This window comes from Epithele typhae (genome assembly GCF_022376455.1).
Source record: "Epithele typhae strain CBS 203.58 chromosome Unknown BXZ73scaffold_25, whole genome shotgun sequence".
NCBI lineage: Eukaryota > Fungi > Basidiomycota > Agaricomycetes > Polyporales > Epitheliaceae > Epithele > Epithele typhae.
The window spans coordinates 296962-312803 of NW_025954216.1; the positions used below are offsets into that span (position 1 = coordinate 296962).

At 59.7% G+C, this 15842-nt stretch overlaps 3 protein-coding genes across 3 annotated transcripts; all 3 read left to right on the plus strand.

The window, feature by feature from the left end:
* Nucleotides 1-2704: 2704 nt before the first annotated feature.
* Nucleotides 2705-6788, plus strand: BXZ73DRAFT_77712 (uncharacterized protein; the record flags this gene model as incomplete). The annotated part of the gene is made up of 11 exons (XM_048022723.1): nt 2705-2902; nt 3031-3333; nt 3419-3992; nt 4021-4309; nt 4373-5388; nt 5417-5562; nt 5622-5723; nt 5889-6155; nt 6313-6423; nt 6483-6659; nt 6699-6788. The coding sequence occupies 11 exons, from the start codon at nt 2705-2707 to the stop codon at nt 6786-6788; spliced, it is 3273 nt and encodes a 1090-aa protein (XP_047877749.1).
* A 968-nt stretch (nt 6789-7756) lies between these two features.
* On the plus strand, nt 7757-11178 carry BXZ73DRAFT_90131 (uncharacterized protein; the record flags this gene model as incomplete). The annotated part of the gene is made up of 12 exons (XM_048025517.1): nt 7757-8007; nt 8076-8207; nt 8260-8660; nt 8713-8822; nt 8980-9058; nt 9119-9332; nt 9492-9573; nt 9636-9664; nt 9733-9811; nt 9947-10420; nt 10474-10915; nt 10970-11178. The coding sequence occupies 12 exons, from the start codon at nt 7757-7759 to the stop codon at nt 11176-11178; spliced, it is 2502 nt and encodes an 833-aa protein (XP_047877750.1).
* A 2160-nt stretch (nt 11179-13338) lies between these two features.
* BXZ73DRAFT_90110 (uncharacterized protein) lies at nt 13339-14088 on the plus strand (the record flags this gene model as incomplete). Its single annotated transcript, XM_048025511.1, has 3 exons — nt 13339-13384; nt 13449-13610; nt 13676-14088. 3 exons carry the CDS (start codon nt 13339-13341, stop codon nt 14086-14088), a joined length of 621 nt encoding a protein of 206 aa, XP_047877751.1.
* Between the last annotated feature and the right edge of the window lie 1754 nt (nt 14089-15842).

Sequence of the window (15842 nt, forward strand, 5' to 3'; positions counted from 1 at the left end):
AAGCAGATGGTGAATGGGAAGATTGCTTAGAGGAAGCCTCACATATGCGAACTGGAGCTGCAATGCGCCAGCTGTTCACTGTTATTCTGGCTGAGAATCATCCATCTGATCCCTTATCTCTTTGGGAGAGGTTTAAGGCACACCTTTGTGATGATTTGGGTCACAGGCTTACTACTCTAGGTTTCTCAGAGCCTTCACCAGAGCAAGTCTTCAATTATGGACTATTTCTGCTCAAAGAATTACTGATTCAACGTGGAAAGAGATATGACCTGTTCAAGCTACCTGAGCCTGTTCCAGATGCTCGGTTTGGCATTCAGAATAATAGCTTAGTAGCAGAGGAGTTGAACTATGATCACAATGTTTTACAAGAACGTGTTACCACAAACTGTGAGCGCTTCAATGCCGCACAAACAACAGTGTTCAATACTGTAATGAGCTCTGTGACAAATAATCAGGGAAAGATCATATTTGTTCACAGTGCTGGCGGCTGTGGTAAAACATTTCTGTGTAACACAATTGCAGCAGCAGTGCGTGCTTTAAATACGGTTGTACTAACTGTGGCCTCCTCAGGTATTGCAGCTTTACTTTTGGAGGGAGGACGTACAGCACACTCACGTTTTGGCATTCCTATTCCTTGCTTTGATGACTCTGTCTGTAATAGATTGTTTCAGGATGGCTATCAAGAAATGCTTCGTCATACCAAGCTCATTATTTGGGATGAAGTTCCTATGCAGCATCGATTTGCTGTTGAAGCTGTGAGCCGGTCCCTTCAACGTGCGCTTCACAATCAGTGCCCATTTGGAGGGATTACTGTTCTGTTTGGAGGCGACTTTCGTCAAACTCTGCCTGTCGTTCCACGAGGGGGAAGACCTCAGATTGTGGGAGCTACACTATGCCGATCATATTTATGGGAGCACGTTCAAGTGATGCATTTGTCTCAAAACATGCGCTTAGAGCAGTCGCCCGAAAGCACTCAATTTGCACAATGGCTGCTACAAGTTGGACAAGGGGCCAATGCCACTGCTGATAGTATCGTAACACTTCCTGAGTCTATGCGTTTACCTCAGCAAACTGTTGAATGCCTTATTTCTTCCACATATCCTAATGTCAATGCCCCTAACAAGCCTGATCAATACTTCTTGGACCGCACCATATTGTCGGCAAAGAATGATTCAGTGGATGACCTAAACCACATCATTCTAGGACAGTTCCCAGGTGAACAATGCATTCTACACTCTGCAGACAGTGTAGAGAACGATGAGAGTGCACAATATACAACTGAGTTCTTACAGTCTATAAATGTCCCAGGACTCCCTCTCGCTCATCTTGCATTGAAACCAGGCTGTCCATTAATGTTGCTCAGAAATATTGATCCACGAAATGGGCTTTGCAATGGCACACGATTGGTGTTAATAGTGATTCAGCCACGAGTCCTCTTATGTAGAATCCTTGGTGGTGAGCATGCTGGAAGGGAAGTATGTATTCCGAGGCTTACTCTTGAGCCTAACACGGAAGATCTCCCTTTGAAGCTACGCCGCCGCCAATTCCCTGTGCGATTGGCATTTGCAATGACAATCAACAAAGCTCAGGGGCAATCAGTGACACATGTTGGCTTAGATTTGCGTACCGGAGTGTTCACCCATGGACAACTCTATGTCGCTCTTTCTCGCTGCACTTCACCTTCACGAATCAAAGTGTTGCTTGAAGATGGCAAAGAGGACATGACAACAGTCAATATTGTCTATCGAGAGGTTATTCCACCAGAGTAACAATGCTACTGTGTTGTGCTGTACTGTCTTTCCATTGCTATGCAAGTCATGTATTATAATCACTATGTCTACAACTCTGTTCCAGTTTCACTTCTTTTATTTATGTATCACTGATACTGTATTATATTTTATTTGCCTGACTTTAGGGCAGGCTCAAATAGACTTCAATCTGGCTGAGCCCTCTTGATTAACTTATTGTAGTGAGTATACAAATGAACACTTGATTTGATTGAAGCGTCTCAAGGGCCGAAGGCCCGCACATATCGTGGCAACGCCACGGGTACACACTAGTTGCGTACGACGTACGTAGCGTACTCGCCAGAGGTGGCGACAGACGTCCGGCGCAGCCTGCCACGCGAGCACAGGCGCCCGGCCAAAGAAACGCCCACAAATGGCCGGGGAAAGCAAGGGGAAAGTGATCGCACGGCTGTGCACCGTCCCTATCGCCCGTCAAGGGTCTCGTCCGGTTTTGGTAGGTCTCCAAGAACGAATCTCTCCCTTCCTCCGTCCGCACATGAGTTCCTCCCACACAAAGCCTCCGGTGGCGTGCAAGTGCTGCCTGCAAATCTCATATGTCCTAGCATCACGCACCACAGCTGCACTAGTAGCCCGCGGTCGTCCTCGGACTGCACTCCTGCGTGGGTGCCAGGAACGCCAGTGAATAAACACCGGATCATTGCAATGAATTCCTTTCTCTGGACACCTGACTTTTAATTAATTCTTTCTCGTCCATGAGCAGACACCACCTGTCGCTATGCGCAGTCCCAGCGACCTATGCCACCGACGCCTTGCCTACCCAGGCAGGTCCTTTGTGAGCTCTCTTGATCATCCTAACGCCGGGTCAGGAACACGACCGATCTTTCTCCGAGTCATGGATTCCATCGTACGCACAAGCCAAAACGTCAGAACACCTTCCAACGTCGCTGAGGTGACTGATGACGTTCGATCGACGCGGCCGAGCTGCGCTTCTCCACCTTCTTCCCGCAGTGACGGAACCATGCAATATCCCTATTCCATTCTCGCGTCGCTGGAGCCCACGTAACCGGCACGAGCGGGCGCACCCCCTCCGCCCCGCCGGAACCTTGCCCATCTCCAAACCCACACCTGGCCCGCCCCCGCCGGGCCCTTCGCATGTGCGCATCGGCGGCGACATCTCCTTTGATTCCATGATCCCCATCTCGCGAACGCCCTTCGCCCTCCGCCCACACAGTCGCACTCAACCCGTGGAGATCAGAATCTCTGAGCTGATGATGCCGAGAAGGCCCCACGGGCCACCGTCCCGGCCCGCGCGCTCCCTCCTCTTGTGGTGGCGGTGCCGGGCTGCAGCGGGGAACGCACCCACCGGACGCGCACACGCCGCGCCACGGCAACTCGACCGCGCACTTGTCCCGACCCGCGGCGAGCTCGCGCGTCCCGTCCCGGACGACGCCCACGCCCCTCGCAAACGCCGGGCGAGATCGGCGCGGGAGGGCGGGAGGGCGTCCGGGCCGCGCGCCGCGCTCGGGAGTCCGGTCTCTTCTTTCAATCGTCCGTCGATGAACGCCGAGCGCGCACTGGCGACCGTGTACGTTGACGACGACCTGGATGGGCTTCTGCGAGCCCCCTTCGCCTTTGCCTTCGCGCGTCGCCCGCAGTCGCATTTCATTTAGCCGTCCCCGGACGCCCCGCCGCCCTCGCGCGCGCGCGCGCACTCCCGCACGTCAGAGTGCGTGGGATGCGCGGGCGGGGGAGGGCGCCGCCCATTCAGCCGGCTTGGCAGGATGTGCCAGCCGCCCTCCCGACGGTCGTCGGGACGGTGGAGCGCACCTTCTGCGTTACGAGAGTCCCCCGCGCGCGTGACCGACCGACGAAGGCGGAGAGGCGCAGGATGCCCCGCCGACCCCGCGCGCGCGACGTTCCGCGTTCCACGTTCGCCGTCTACGTTCGGCCTTCTGACTCTGAGGGCGACGGGGCACTCGCGAGAAGGGGGGGCCGCCGCGGGACGTGATAGAGCGCAGTCGGTCGCTGCCCGACGCTGGCGCTCCCACACGTGCGCGCGAGGGGTGTCGAGTGCGAAGGACCTCGCGAGCCCGAGGCGGGCGTGGGCGCGCGCGCGAGGAACCCGACCCGCCCTCTGGAGTCTGCGGTCGACGCGGGACCCCTCCCGGCGGGAAACCTGGCCACGGCAACGGAGGAACGGGCCCTGCGCCAAGCCCAAGGGGGCCGGCAGGCACGGCGCTAGTGGTGAGCTGACTGGATCACCAGAATCCAGATTCGCCTTCGCGGCTTCGCGGGAGGCGCCGGTCGGGCCGCGTGCTACCAGACGTCGCGGCCGTGGGGCGCGCGGCTAGTAGGCTGGGGCCGGTGCAATGTAGCGGAATGCAGCGCGTCCGCTCCGGCCGCGGTAAGCCCGCGCGGTCGCGGCCGCCGGTGGGGCCTGGGGGGCGGCCTTGGATGCGGTGTGTGGGTCGCGGGACGGCTGGGGAGGGGCGGGAGGGCGCAGCGGGCGGGGTGCTAGGCCGGAAGGAGCGATTCGAGGCAGGACGGCTGGCGCGTTCGAAGTAGAACGCGAAGGCGCGCCGCCGGACTCGTCGCGAAATTTGTGTGAGATGAATGCCGGCGAGCGTCCAGCGCCGCGAGCGAGCTGGGTGGCCGGCTGAGAGCCCGCGGAGGCACGGGTACGATCGCGCCGTCGCCGGGGCCCAGCGGCCTCGACGGATCGCGGGCTCCCACAGCGGTCGTTTGCGGGCAGCGTCGGGCGAGAATCTCGGGCGTGACAGCGGTGGGCTCGCCGCGCGTGCTCGGCGGGTGCATGACGTCCTCGAGCGCAGGGTGGGCCCGGCGTGTGCGACGCATTCGCACTCGGAGCGTCGCAAACGGCTTGGTCCCCGCCGCCTTCTTCTCCTTCGTGCTCCTCCCGTTCCCCCGGTCGGGTGGACCGATCACCCTCTCGCTTCTCCTCATGATCTGGGCCCCCTTCTCGTCTTCGCCATGGACTGGGAAAGCCTGTGTGACGCCGCCTGGGGCCCCCGTGGGTCTCGTCGAAGACGCACCCGCCGCACCGGGCCCTCGCGAACGGGCCCCCTCCGCCGCCCGCTCGCCCGGCTGGAGCGCCGGTCGCGCCCGGTAAACCACACGCCGTGCTTAACGCTTCCCCAACCTGGGTATGCCCAGCGCGGGCTATATGCGGACCGCGCCCGCAGAGCCCCCCGTGGGCCCCGCGTTCACGTAACGGTTCCCGCTGTGCGGGACGGCCCCCAGCGAGCGGAGCGGCGCAATTTGCGTGCGCTCTCAGCCATTGAGATGGTGATGGGCGATGGGCGATGGGCGAAGGGGAGGGGGAGAGGGAGAGGGAGGGGAGGACGAGGGGACGAGGGAGGGGGACGCCCCGGCGATGCGGGCTGGTCTCGATGCCGCCGGGCTCCCCAGCGGGGCCCTTCTCTGTGCCCCCCCTCACACTTCGCACTTCGCACTTCTCGCCATCGAGTGCATCTGCGGGTGCACGCCCGTCCCGCTGGGACGTCCGCCCAGGCGAGCGGGTGCCCCAGCACGGCGGATGCTCGGTGGCGGCGCGTGGGGGTGCCGCCGGAGATGACACGATGGGCGAGTACTAGGGAAGGAAGGAAGGGGGTTAACCCCAGTGCGCTTGGGCCCGCGCACGCGCGTAGCGCTGCTCCGCAGGCCCCCCACCGCTCGCCCGCACCTGCGCGCGGAGCCCCGTTCGGAAGACGTGCGACGACGTGAGAGCATGCCTCGGGCGGACGGTTGGAGCGGCGGCGGCGCGCGCGGCGTCCAGAGCGGTTTGGAGCCGTGGGTGGGTGTGGTCCCCGCGCACGTTGCGCGCCAGGCTCGCTCGCTCACTGGGGCGTGCAGCTGCAGCTGCAGCGTCCGCGTTCGCCGTCGCCGTGGCAGAGAAGAGACGCGGCGGTGGGCTGTGTTCTGATCGCGACGGGGGCCTTGCGGGAGGGAGGGAGGGTGCGCGCGCGCGCGCGAGGCTCGGCGCCGCCTGGGCAGGACAAGTTTAGACACCGGGACGAGGAGGGTGCCCATCGCCCGGGACGGCGCCGGGCGAGTGGGAGTGTGTGGCTGAATGGCCCGGGCGGAGGGGCGATCGCGCGCGGGTACACGGGCGATGGGTAGCGCGTGGCCGAGCGCGGAGGAGGCGAGGGCGAAGGGAGTGTGCGCGAGCGTGCGGCGGCGGTCAGTCGAGATTCGGTGCGAGAAGCGGGCGGAACGGGAGGGCGGAAGCGTGGACAGAGCCCCGAATGGATGTCGATTTGGTTCGGGCTGCCCAAGGGCGCGGGTCGTCGGACCATCACGGGCGGACGGGACGCGGCGTGGGACAGCAGGGCCGCGCCGGGGACCAAGTGCGTCCGTTCGAGCTGGACGCGACTGCACACGGGGTCGGTTTGTTGCTATGATTGCGGTGGATGTGCGGAGGCTGTAGAAAGCCTGGACATGGGCTTATTGCAGTCTGAGCTGAGGAGTCACGAGGAGGACTCCACCTGAGATGAGATCAGCGCCGAGATGAACTGGGACAAACACCGCGGTGCTGCTGCCACAGACAATGGAGAGCTGCACCAAAAGATGCGAGTATTTTCATTGGAAGACAAGCGTATTACGCAAGGAAGACGCGCGATTCATGCAAGTCGATTGCGCAACTGCAGGAAAGAGGGTAGGAACGGAATTCGCATCAGATAAGCATGGGCTGAAGCGACAGACATGGGAACGAAGAGGATGGAGAGCACTCGGACCGGAGCAGAGGTGAAGAAAGCGAGAGGCGATGGCGACGCGAATGATAACAAGGAGCAAGCGGGGGCGGGATTGGGGCATGTTGACGCGGCGGAGAAGAGTTGGAGAGCGAAGGGCGGACGGCGGTTGATTGCCTTTCTCGAAGGGAGTGGACGGCTTGTGAGAGGATGATGGCATGACGAGCGCGCGTGCGACTAGCTTGAGAAACGAGGGCGATGTGACCGAGACCGAGACTACGCTGGAATGCGCGAGGAGCCTGTTGGGGGAGGTGGGGATGGGTGTTCCTGAGAGGGCGCGCTGGTGGTGCGAACGACGACGCCATATGCGGGCGGGTCTCAAATTCAATGCGGCGTGACCCCAGGCGGGGACAGACTTGAGGGCAGTGCCCAACGCAGGTCGCCGCCGCGCTCGGCCCCGCCGCCGTCGTGACCGGGTGCGCGCTCATCGCGGACGCTTGTCATTGTCGAGGATGCGGGCGCAGGCTGGGGCAGCGGGCCGGAGGCGATAAGGGCGGGGGAGGGAGATCGGACGGCGGGATCGGCCGTGCGACGCGTGCGCCTACCCCAGGTCCCAGTCCGGGGTGGGCGTCTGTGCGACTTGCGCGACCCCACATCCTCCCCAGTCACCGCTGCCCGTCTCGTCACTGCTGCCCGGTCACCGTCACCGTCCGGACGAGCTCGCGAATTCGTCGCGGGTTCCCACCCCCACCCGCCTGCGCACGCCCGATCCGCATCCAGGGCCGTGACAGCCAGCCTCCTCCTCCGCTTGCGAACCAATTTTTCTGTCTGTCCTCAACCGGTCCTCTTCCCAACTCTCTCACTCTCCCGACTCTCCTCGTTCCCATCTCCAATCGTCCGTCGTACCGCTCCCTCGGCGTCCTCTCCACGTGAACTACGCAAGCAAGGACGATCCGCCACTATTAAGCTCGCCCGCCCGCTGCTTTCAGTCCTTGTGCCCCAATGTCAGTTCCCGCCCCCCTTCCTCTCCCCTCCTCTCTTCTCTCCATGTCTTCCCAATACCCTGACTTCTTCTATCCTCATGCTCACCACAATCCTCACCACCACCAACAGCAGCACGCCTTCCACCCCCACCACCAGCAGCCCATCTACCCCGCCCAGTCCATCACCCTTCACCACCCACACGAGCTCTCTTTGGCACACCAAATGCAGCCTCCGCCTTCCCCTCCCGTCCCCATAGATCCCGCCCTGGCGCTCTACCAGCCCCAGTACTACGGCTCCTACCAGCAACACCAACACATGCCTCCACCTCATCTCACTCTCTCCGCCTCCCTCTCCTCCCCCTCGTCCCACGGCTCCGAGACTATCGGCACCCCGCCGAATGACACCATCTCCTTCAGCTCAAACGCCAACGGCAAGAGGCCGGCTTCTTCAGCCAGCATGACTAACGACGGTCGCAACAAACGCCCCCGTCAAGATGATGACGAAGCCCAAAGTCCGAGCACGGAGAAGGGCGATGAGCCCAAGGCGAAGCCTACCCGTGGCTCTCGGTACGCATTCATTTTGCGCGTCTTGCTCCCCTCCGGCCCGCTAACGCGTCACCCCGACGCGTCGGCAGAGCTTGCACCGTCTGCCGCCGCCTGAAGATGAAGTGCGTCAATGCAGAGAACGGCCCACCCTGCAAGCGCTGTCAGCAAGGCAATCACGAGTGCATCTTCGAGGAGTCCAACCGCGGCAAGCGCTCCACCAAGTCAGTGCGCATCCTATTCCCCGCCGCGGTCAGATACTGACAGTTTCCGTAGGAAACACGAGATTTTGACACGCTCATTAAGGAAGATGGAGCGGACTTTGGACACCGTCCTTCGATCGCTCGGTAACCCGTCGCTGGCTGCGGGCATCATGTCCCGATCGCCCTCGCCGAGTGTGCAATCCCAAACCATGCACGCTCTGCTGAACTCGCCTTCTCCTTCACCGTCTCTGGAGCAGCAGGTTCAACACCATGCCCCTCAACATGCGTCGACGTCGCATGCCCCACCCTCGCCGAAGATGCACTCCCTACCCGACAACGCGCTCAATCCGCTGGGTCTGCTGGCTGAAGCGAGCTTGGCCAACCGCCGTGCACAAGCCAAGTCCAACGCCTTGGCTGAGGGTGCGGATGATTCTGCCAGAGTGGGCGTCGCCAGTGATGTTTACTTCAAACCTGGTGAGTGAATTGTCCATACAACTGGGACTCAGCTAAGGTGACGTATTGGCAGGCCCTATGACGATTTTGCCTTTGCGGAGGCTCTACATCGAGCGGCAAATACAGCCTGAAATGCTGAGCTTCGTATCCACGGAAGAGGTTGTTGCACTGTTCAAAATGTGCGTACTCGTTCTCATGGGTTTACCGCCAATACACGTGTCCCAATGTGACTGTATGCTGACAACTCAATTGGGTCCTTGCTATTGTAGTTACTTCGACCACATGAATGTAAGCTTTCATGAGTGTCCCCGAATATTCCCCTGCTTACCCACGGACGTAGGTACAAGCACCGTTCCTCGACCCTGAATTTCATACGCCGTCTCTAGTCTGCTCACGGTCGCCCTTCCTCCTGACCTCCAGTGAGTGGTCGATCGGCGGTATCTCTCTAGACTCTCCGCTGATGCGTGTGTGCCCGATAGTATGCGCGGTGGCTTCGCGATTCTACGAAGCTCGGGAGGACCTTCACCCCAAGCTGTCGGAACTCGCGAGGACCTTGGCATTCCAGGTACCCGCGCGCGGGTACAAGTCTGTCGAAATCGTCCAGGCTTACCTCATCAACGTGCTGTGGGGAAGCGGCCCCGTGCAGCGCTATGAGCAGGACCAGACATGGTTGCTCCTCGGGATGGCGATAAGGTGTGTGGCCATTTCTGTCCTTCACTCTTCTCGGGCCTTGGTTTTTATGCGGCGGTTCGCATGATCCATCGATCATTGTGAGCATGCGGTCGGGGTCACGCGTCTACCTGGATTCCCTTTCCCTGTTCACGCCACATTGACAATATCGTACTTGTGCAGGATGGCAACCGACCTCAACCTTCATCGACGGTCAACAGGGCCCAGTCCCGACACGGACGCGGGCCGCGCCCGCGACCGTGAAGTGCGGAACCGGGACGAACATGGATCATCTGCTTCTGCCTCGACCGCTCATTTAGTGCGCAGATGGGCAAGCCATACTCGATCAAGGAAGAGTACGTGACACGGCTACTTGATCCCCAACACACTTACCGAGATTTCGTCCTTGATTGCTTGAACATAGTTACATGATCCGGAACGCCTCGCAATGGGCTCGCTTGCCGGGATCTATTCCCTGCGATGGCGCGCTTGCGGCTTACGCGGTACGTGGCTTAACTTCGGGCCCGCCCTACAAGCGACGGTGGACCCACGCCCCTAGACGCCGACGCTGACTTTTAACGGCGGACGTTGTGCGCATTCCACGGAACACAGGACTTGCAACGTATCTTAACCCGCAGCCTCGACTTGCTCTACTCGGCACCACCAACTCGTCAGGCCTTCAGATTGACTGCGACTTCCTACTGGTGATCAAGACCATGGAGACGCAGCTGCTCGCCTGGCAGCATGAGTGGCTCCACACGCGGATTACTTCTAGTATGCCGCCCGGCTCGAGCGCCTCATCTCCAGCCGGTCTAACCATGGATATCGCCCCGCTTGCTCCGCCAGGCCTAAGCGAGAACGTGGCCCGCTTCCGGAAGGCGATGGCCGGGTTCTACTTCCATTACGCGATGCTCACTATCAACGCGTTCGGACTTCAAAACGCGCTCGAGCGCTCTGCCGTCGACATCGGCCACTTCTTTGCGCGCTGCCACTCGTCGGCAGTCAGCTGTGCCACCGTCATGGCAGAGGAGCTGGGCCCGTCGGGATGGTTCAGATATGCGCCTGATTCGCACTTCGTTATGGGCTCATACGCTGTGCTCAGTCTATTGAAAGTTCGTAACATGTCGTCTCTTCAGCCTGCAGTTCTGATGCACCCCTTTTACAGCTCATCCGCCCGGAGTTCCAGGCGTTTTTGAACCACGAGCAAAAGACGATTGCCATTGTCACCCAGGTTGCCAACACCTTCGATCAGATCGCCGTCAGCCCTATGCACACGCCTGCGCTGTACAGCTGCTTCCTTCGCGCCCTCGTCAGCGCCCGGACGGACACCGCTTCAGTCAACAGCACAGAGCACACGGCCGACGGCACTACCGCAAGTTCCTCCGCCGACCCGTTAGCTCCATCCTTCGCACAGGCACCGCGGCAGGTCAACTCCCTCGGTGCGGACCTGCTCGAAGCCTTCTCGTACACCAGCGAAATGGGTCCCGTCGCGGACATGTCTACCTTCCCACCGACGATGGCGCCGCACCCACAAAACGCGGAGATGAACATGCTCTCTATGGACAGCATCCTCAGCGCTGACTTCTGGGACAGCGTGCTCGTACCGGGTATGTCCTTTCACTCCCGTGTACACTGCGCATGACGTTGACGTGTCACCTCAGGCTCATCGAACACGATGGAGAGCCTCAGCGGCGGCTTCGTTTACGGCGCCGGTGGCAGCGGATTCATCACCCCTGGCATGTGGATGTCGCCGCTCCCATCCGGCGCGACGTCGCCCGTCCGCAACGCGAACGCGCACCACGACGGCGGTGACGTGCAGATGGAGGGTCAACAGCTCACGTCGCCCATCGGCGTCGGCGTCGGCGCGTGAGACCGATTCCGCATTCGGCGCACGTCGCGCTTCCGTTCGACGCGCTTCCTCGTAGACAGCCCGAAATGTGCCCGCGTCGCACATCCCATCCATCATGTGGTGCGCGGCGCTGGACCCTGGGAGCACGCGCCCGTCGCATCCGCGCGGGTGCGTGCATATCGCATGCGACAGACTCTTGGAATCCTCTCCACCATCCTCCACGCTCCCCCGCTCCCCGCGCCCCGCGCCCTGCGTAACCTCGCTTCTTCTCCTCGTGGATGGGTCTGTGACATGCCTCCCGCGCCATGCCGTGGGTAGTGTTGTATATGCTGTATAGGTGTGGTATGATACGCTCCGGGGTCGATCTTACGTTGAAGTTGCATCTACATAAATATGGACTTGTATGTTAGTGTCGTATGTACGGCTGGATCTGTTGTCTCATGTCGTTCCTCGCTACTCCCTCCCCAGCTCTCGCCCGGTCCTTGCTAGCGGTGTCTTTTGCCTTCCGATCGTTTTTCTTGCCCTGACTAGATATCTCTCTCTCTTCCCATCTCTCGATTATTGCATCGTGCAAACATATGTGAGGCCCGGTACCCAAGGTGATATCCGTGCATAATGCGAAATGATTTGGGAGTGGCACACATGTAGCCCTACGACCGTTACCCTCTGGACCGGCCCACAGCTGCGTCCCTGGCCACGCGTCTGGCCACATCCCCTTCGTTCCACCAAAACCTCGAACCACATATGTCCCATTTGGGCCCGTCTATTCCAGGCCGCGGACCCGGGGCACGCAGGGCTTGGCGCGTCCACGGTCCCGCGCGACCTGGTCTTGTCCTATACAGCCACAGCGCACTGCACAGTGTAGTTATGTGCCTTCTCTGATAGGCCGTGCGGCTGTGTGCACTGTGGACCCTTTTCCTGTGTATATTACCGTGTGTCTTCTCGAAGGTGAGTACGGAGTACGGCGGTGGGAAGCCGTGCGAATCTCCATGTGACTCACTTCGGGTCAACAAAACGAATAGTGCAGAGCGATAACGCGCGGAACACCCTGGAGTCTCATAGGCTTCAGAAGTCCTTTACGAAAGCGTGCGTGCCAAGTGGTTGCGCTTGGAAGGAGATCGCGACCGCGAACGCCGATAGCCGTTTAAGCTTTTGCCGCGTCACGGTGGCGACCGGGAGCCCCAAGTGGCCTCGAGGGCCGCCTCCCCTGGTTCTCGAATCACTTCTGGGCTGTGTGGACCTCCTGGGTTGATGACGCCGGGTCTCTTCTAGCGACTTATAAGTCGTAGGCGCTTTACATCGGGGCCCGTCACCGCGCTAGCGGCCCGCGTTGACCTCCGTCGTTGATCCGGTATGAGGATGTAGCATGAACTATTTATGCTGGTGGTCTCGAGCCTATGTGGGGTCGTGTAGACATTTATTTTGAGGGGAGAAGACATCAATCCCAACGTGGTGGGCCGTCGACTCCGAGCGTCGAGGCAAGTGTTCGGAACATTAAACTCGGCGCGTGATGTTGGGGCTATCGTCCCTTAAGCGTCGTTTGGCTTCCCAATGAGATGCGGGGGTGGATGCGTATGTGATAGGATGTGCGTCTTTAGCACAGAGTAGAGGTGTTCATGTCACCAGTTGGTGACCCCGGATTAAACATGTTGAAGCCAGTGCACGGGGCGCACTGCCCGGCAGTGGCGGGGCCGCCGATCGAGGTGCCTGGCGGACAGCCACGTGGGGCCTTGTCGGGTGAGTCCCTGTGACAAAGCCCGGCGTGTCTCGGGTTAGGTGTGAGTGTCGATTTCCGAGCACCAGCCTCTGCAGCCTGGCCTTTCCCCGTTAGATCTGGCTCCCTCGCTCTGACCTATGCCACGCATTGTATAGGTACACGGCGGACAGAAAATATCGGAAAGGTGCGCTGCGTTTCCGCCTGGACATGTTGGGTATTGCAGGCGTAAATTTCTTCGGCGTCCAGACCGCATCCTGAACGACAAGCCTAATGCTTTCGTGTATTCGCATTCACGATCCATAAAATTCGCGTGCGGAGGCACGTCCGATCATTTCTCCGTTCGGTCATCAAACATGACCCTGATTGCATCCGTTTGGTCTTAAGACCCTCTCCGCCCCCCTCCAATCCCCCACGACGTCTCCCTCAGACCCTCTCTTTCTCATTTAAGATTCCGCTTTCACAAAATGAAAGCAACTGTTGCTGCTAGCGCGCTTGCGCTCTGCTTTTCCGGTCAGTGCTCTGCGTTTCCTTGATTTAGAGTCGAAAGACGAAGCGCCAACCCTCCCACTTTCAGTTGCCGCTGCTCAGTCTACCTCTCTCTACATCCCGGGCTTCGACCCCCAGCAGATCACCGCCGACATTGAGGGCATCGCCGCCGACGGCCACACCACCTGGCGCATCGGTCCCGGCGTGACTAGCGGCTCCTTTGAGGACGAGCCCGGCATCATTGGCTCTGGTAAGCGACGGTTCGCTCTGCTCGATCGCATACACCCTCGCGCCTCCGCTGACATGCATGCACAGCGACGCTCGTCGCGGACGCCACCGACGCGCACCTCGTCTACAACAACCCCACCATCGGGATCTCGCTCTCCGAGGACTGCGCTATCGCGAACGGCGTCGCCGTCTGCACCGTTAACGCCTCCGTCGAGGGTGGCGACGTCCAGACCGGCGTCATTGTCACCGAGACCGCGTCCGAGTTCATCGTCCAGGGCAACCCGACCGCCGCCGCCGCCACGACCGGGGCGTCGACCACGGGCAGTCCGGCGTCGGCGACCGCTGGCTCGCATGCGTCCTCCGGTGCGTCGAGCACCGGCACCACGAGCACCGGGTCCACTGCGAAGCCGACCGGGAAGGACAACGGGGTGGGTGGGCGCGAGGCTTCGGTTGCGCTTGCGCTTGTGGGAGCCGGCTTGGTGTCGTTCCTGTCTCTTTGAAGGCGTTTTGTTGGTCTAGCGATATGTCGGGGGTTCAGCTGAGGTTCATACGTGGGTTTCGCAGACGTGCTGTGTTGGACTGGACATCGCGAGGTCGAATAGGAAGATCGCCGCTGTCTCTTTGAGCCTTTGGTGTTGACTGACTTCCGACCGATCATGCTTCGAGGCGCGAGGCGCGTTCGGAGGACAACGTTGTCGATGATCATGCAGTTGATTGACTCACAACTGACAGCTATGAGGTTGAGAATGATTGCCGAGGCGACGCGTGCGCTCGGGGAGGCGGCCGAGCGAAAGAGTTGCAGGACCGCGTACAACTATCGCAGACAGTGGTGTGAAATCATGGGGGTGTCGAGACGACGGTCCCTTTTCCTTGAACAAATCTTTTTACGTTCTCAAAAATGAAGTCCTTCGCCGCCGCCGCGCTTGCCGTGCACTTGCTGGTGGGCAACAATTGGAGCTGAGCGGGACATTCAACGCTATACTACACGTCGCTCTATGTAGCCGCCGCTGCACCCGCCGTCGTGTCAATCTCACTATATTCTGGGAGTGGTCGACACCTTCGTGCCATTCGCCGTTGTGGGCGCGAATACTGACGACTCACCGCCCGGCGCCGCCACCAGTGGCGTCGTCAAGTCCAACACTCTCCTCCACGAGTCCATAAGTGAGTCCCCAGGCCCCTCTCCTACTTCTCCACTCACTCAAAAATTACAACAACACTCAACAAAAACCCATCTAAAACACACCTCATATACAACAACACCACGGCTTCCTGCGCCGTCGGAACATGCCGCAGAGCACGGTCTTCACTGAGGTCGCGGTTCGGTTCGAGGTTCAGGGGAACACGACAGCGTTTCTGACCCTCCCCACGAGCAGCCCCGCGCAAACCCCACTTCGACTCCAACTCCCTCCCTGGACTGGTCGAGTCGCGCATAGTGGTGTTGTAGTAAATCGGAAGGCTCAGGGATTTGGTTTGTTTTTGGAAGGTAGTTCTTTGGGATGATTTGCTTTTGTCAAAACTCACCTTGTGCACATGTTAATGACGTCGTTCCATCTTCTTTTATCGTCACCACTCCAATTGTGTCGTGCGTGTTCACAGCGGCAGTGGTTCGGCAGTGCACTTGAGTTCGAATGGCCCCGGTACGAGGCTCTTCTAGAGTCACCATGTTTGGCGTGTTGAAAGGTACTTGCTCTGCCGTGAGCACCCCCACACGGCACGGCACGTCTTACGTCTACAGTCTTACATCTTGAGCTTAGATCCTTGAAGGTGGACCTCGTCGGGGGTCGTAGCTCCCATCTATGTTTGTTTCGATAGTGCCCGGGCCAACGTCCGCGCGGATATTAATGTGGTCGAGAGGAACAGAACTGTGTCCCGCAGCTTCGCCCTTCCTGTGCCTCTCTCCCACGGACGTGCGTGGGCTATTACAAGAACAGTACCTGAGAGTTCATATCCACGCGTACGGTGCCTGCCGACTATGTTGAGACCACGAGACTATCCGGTGGTCTCCATCCATGCCGGTCCCGAGACATTGTGTTAATGGCGTTTGTAGTATTGTTCATTATCGGTCTGATGTAAACGGAGGAGTTGTTAGTCAATTCGGCCTGGAAGATATATACTGGTAAACGTCATGAAATCGATTGCCGTGGAGACTGGAGCGCTTTCAAGCCTGATAGCGTGAGCGCCATGGAGGTTTGTATTGTGCGATGTAAAAGCATGCAAAATCCTTTGGAAAATGCGATGCAAACGTCAAGAGATT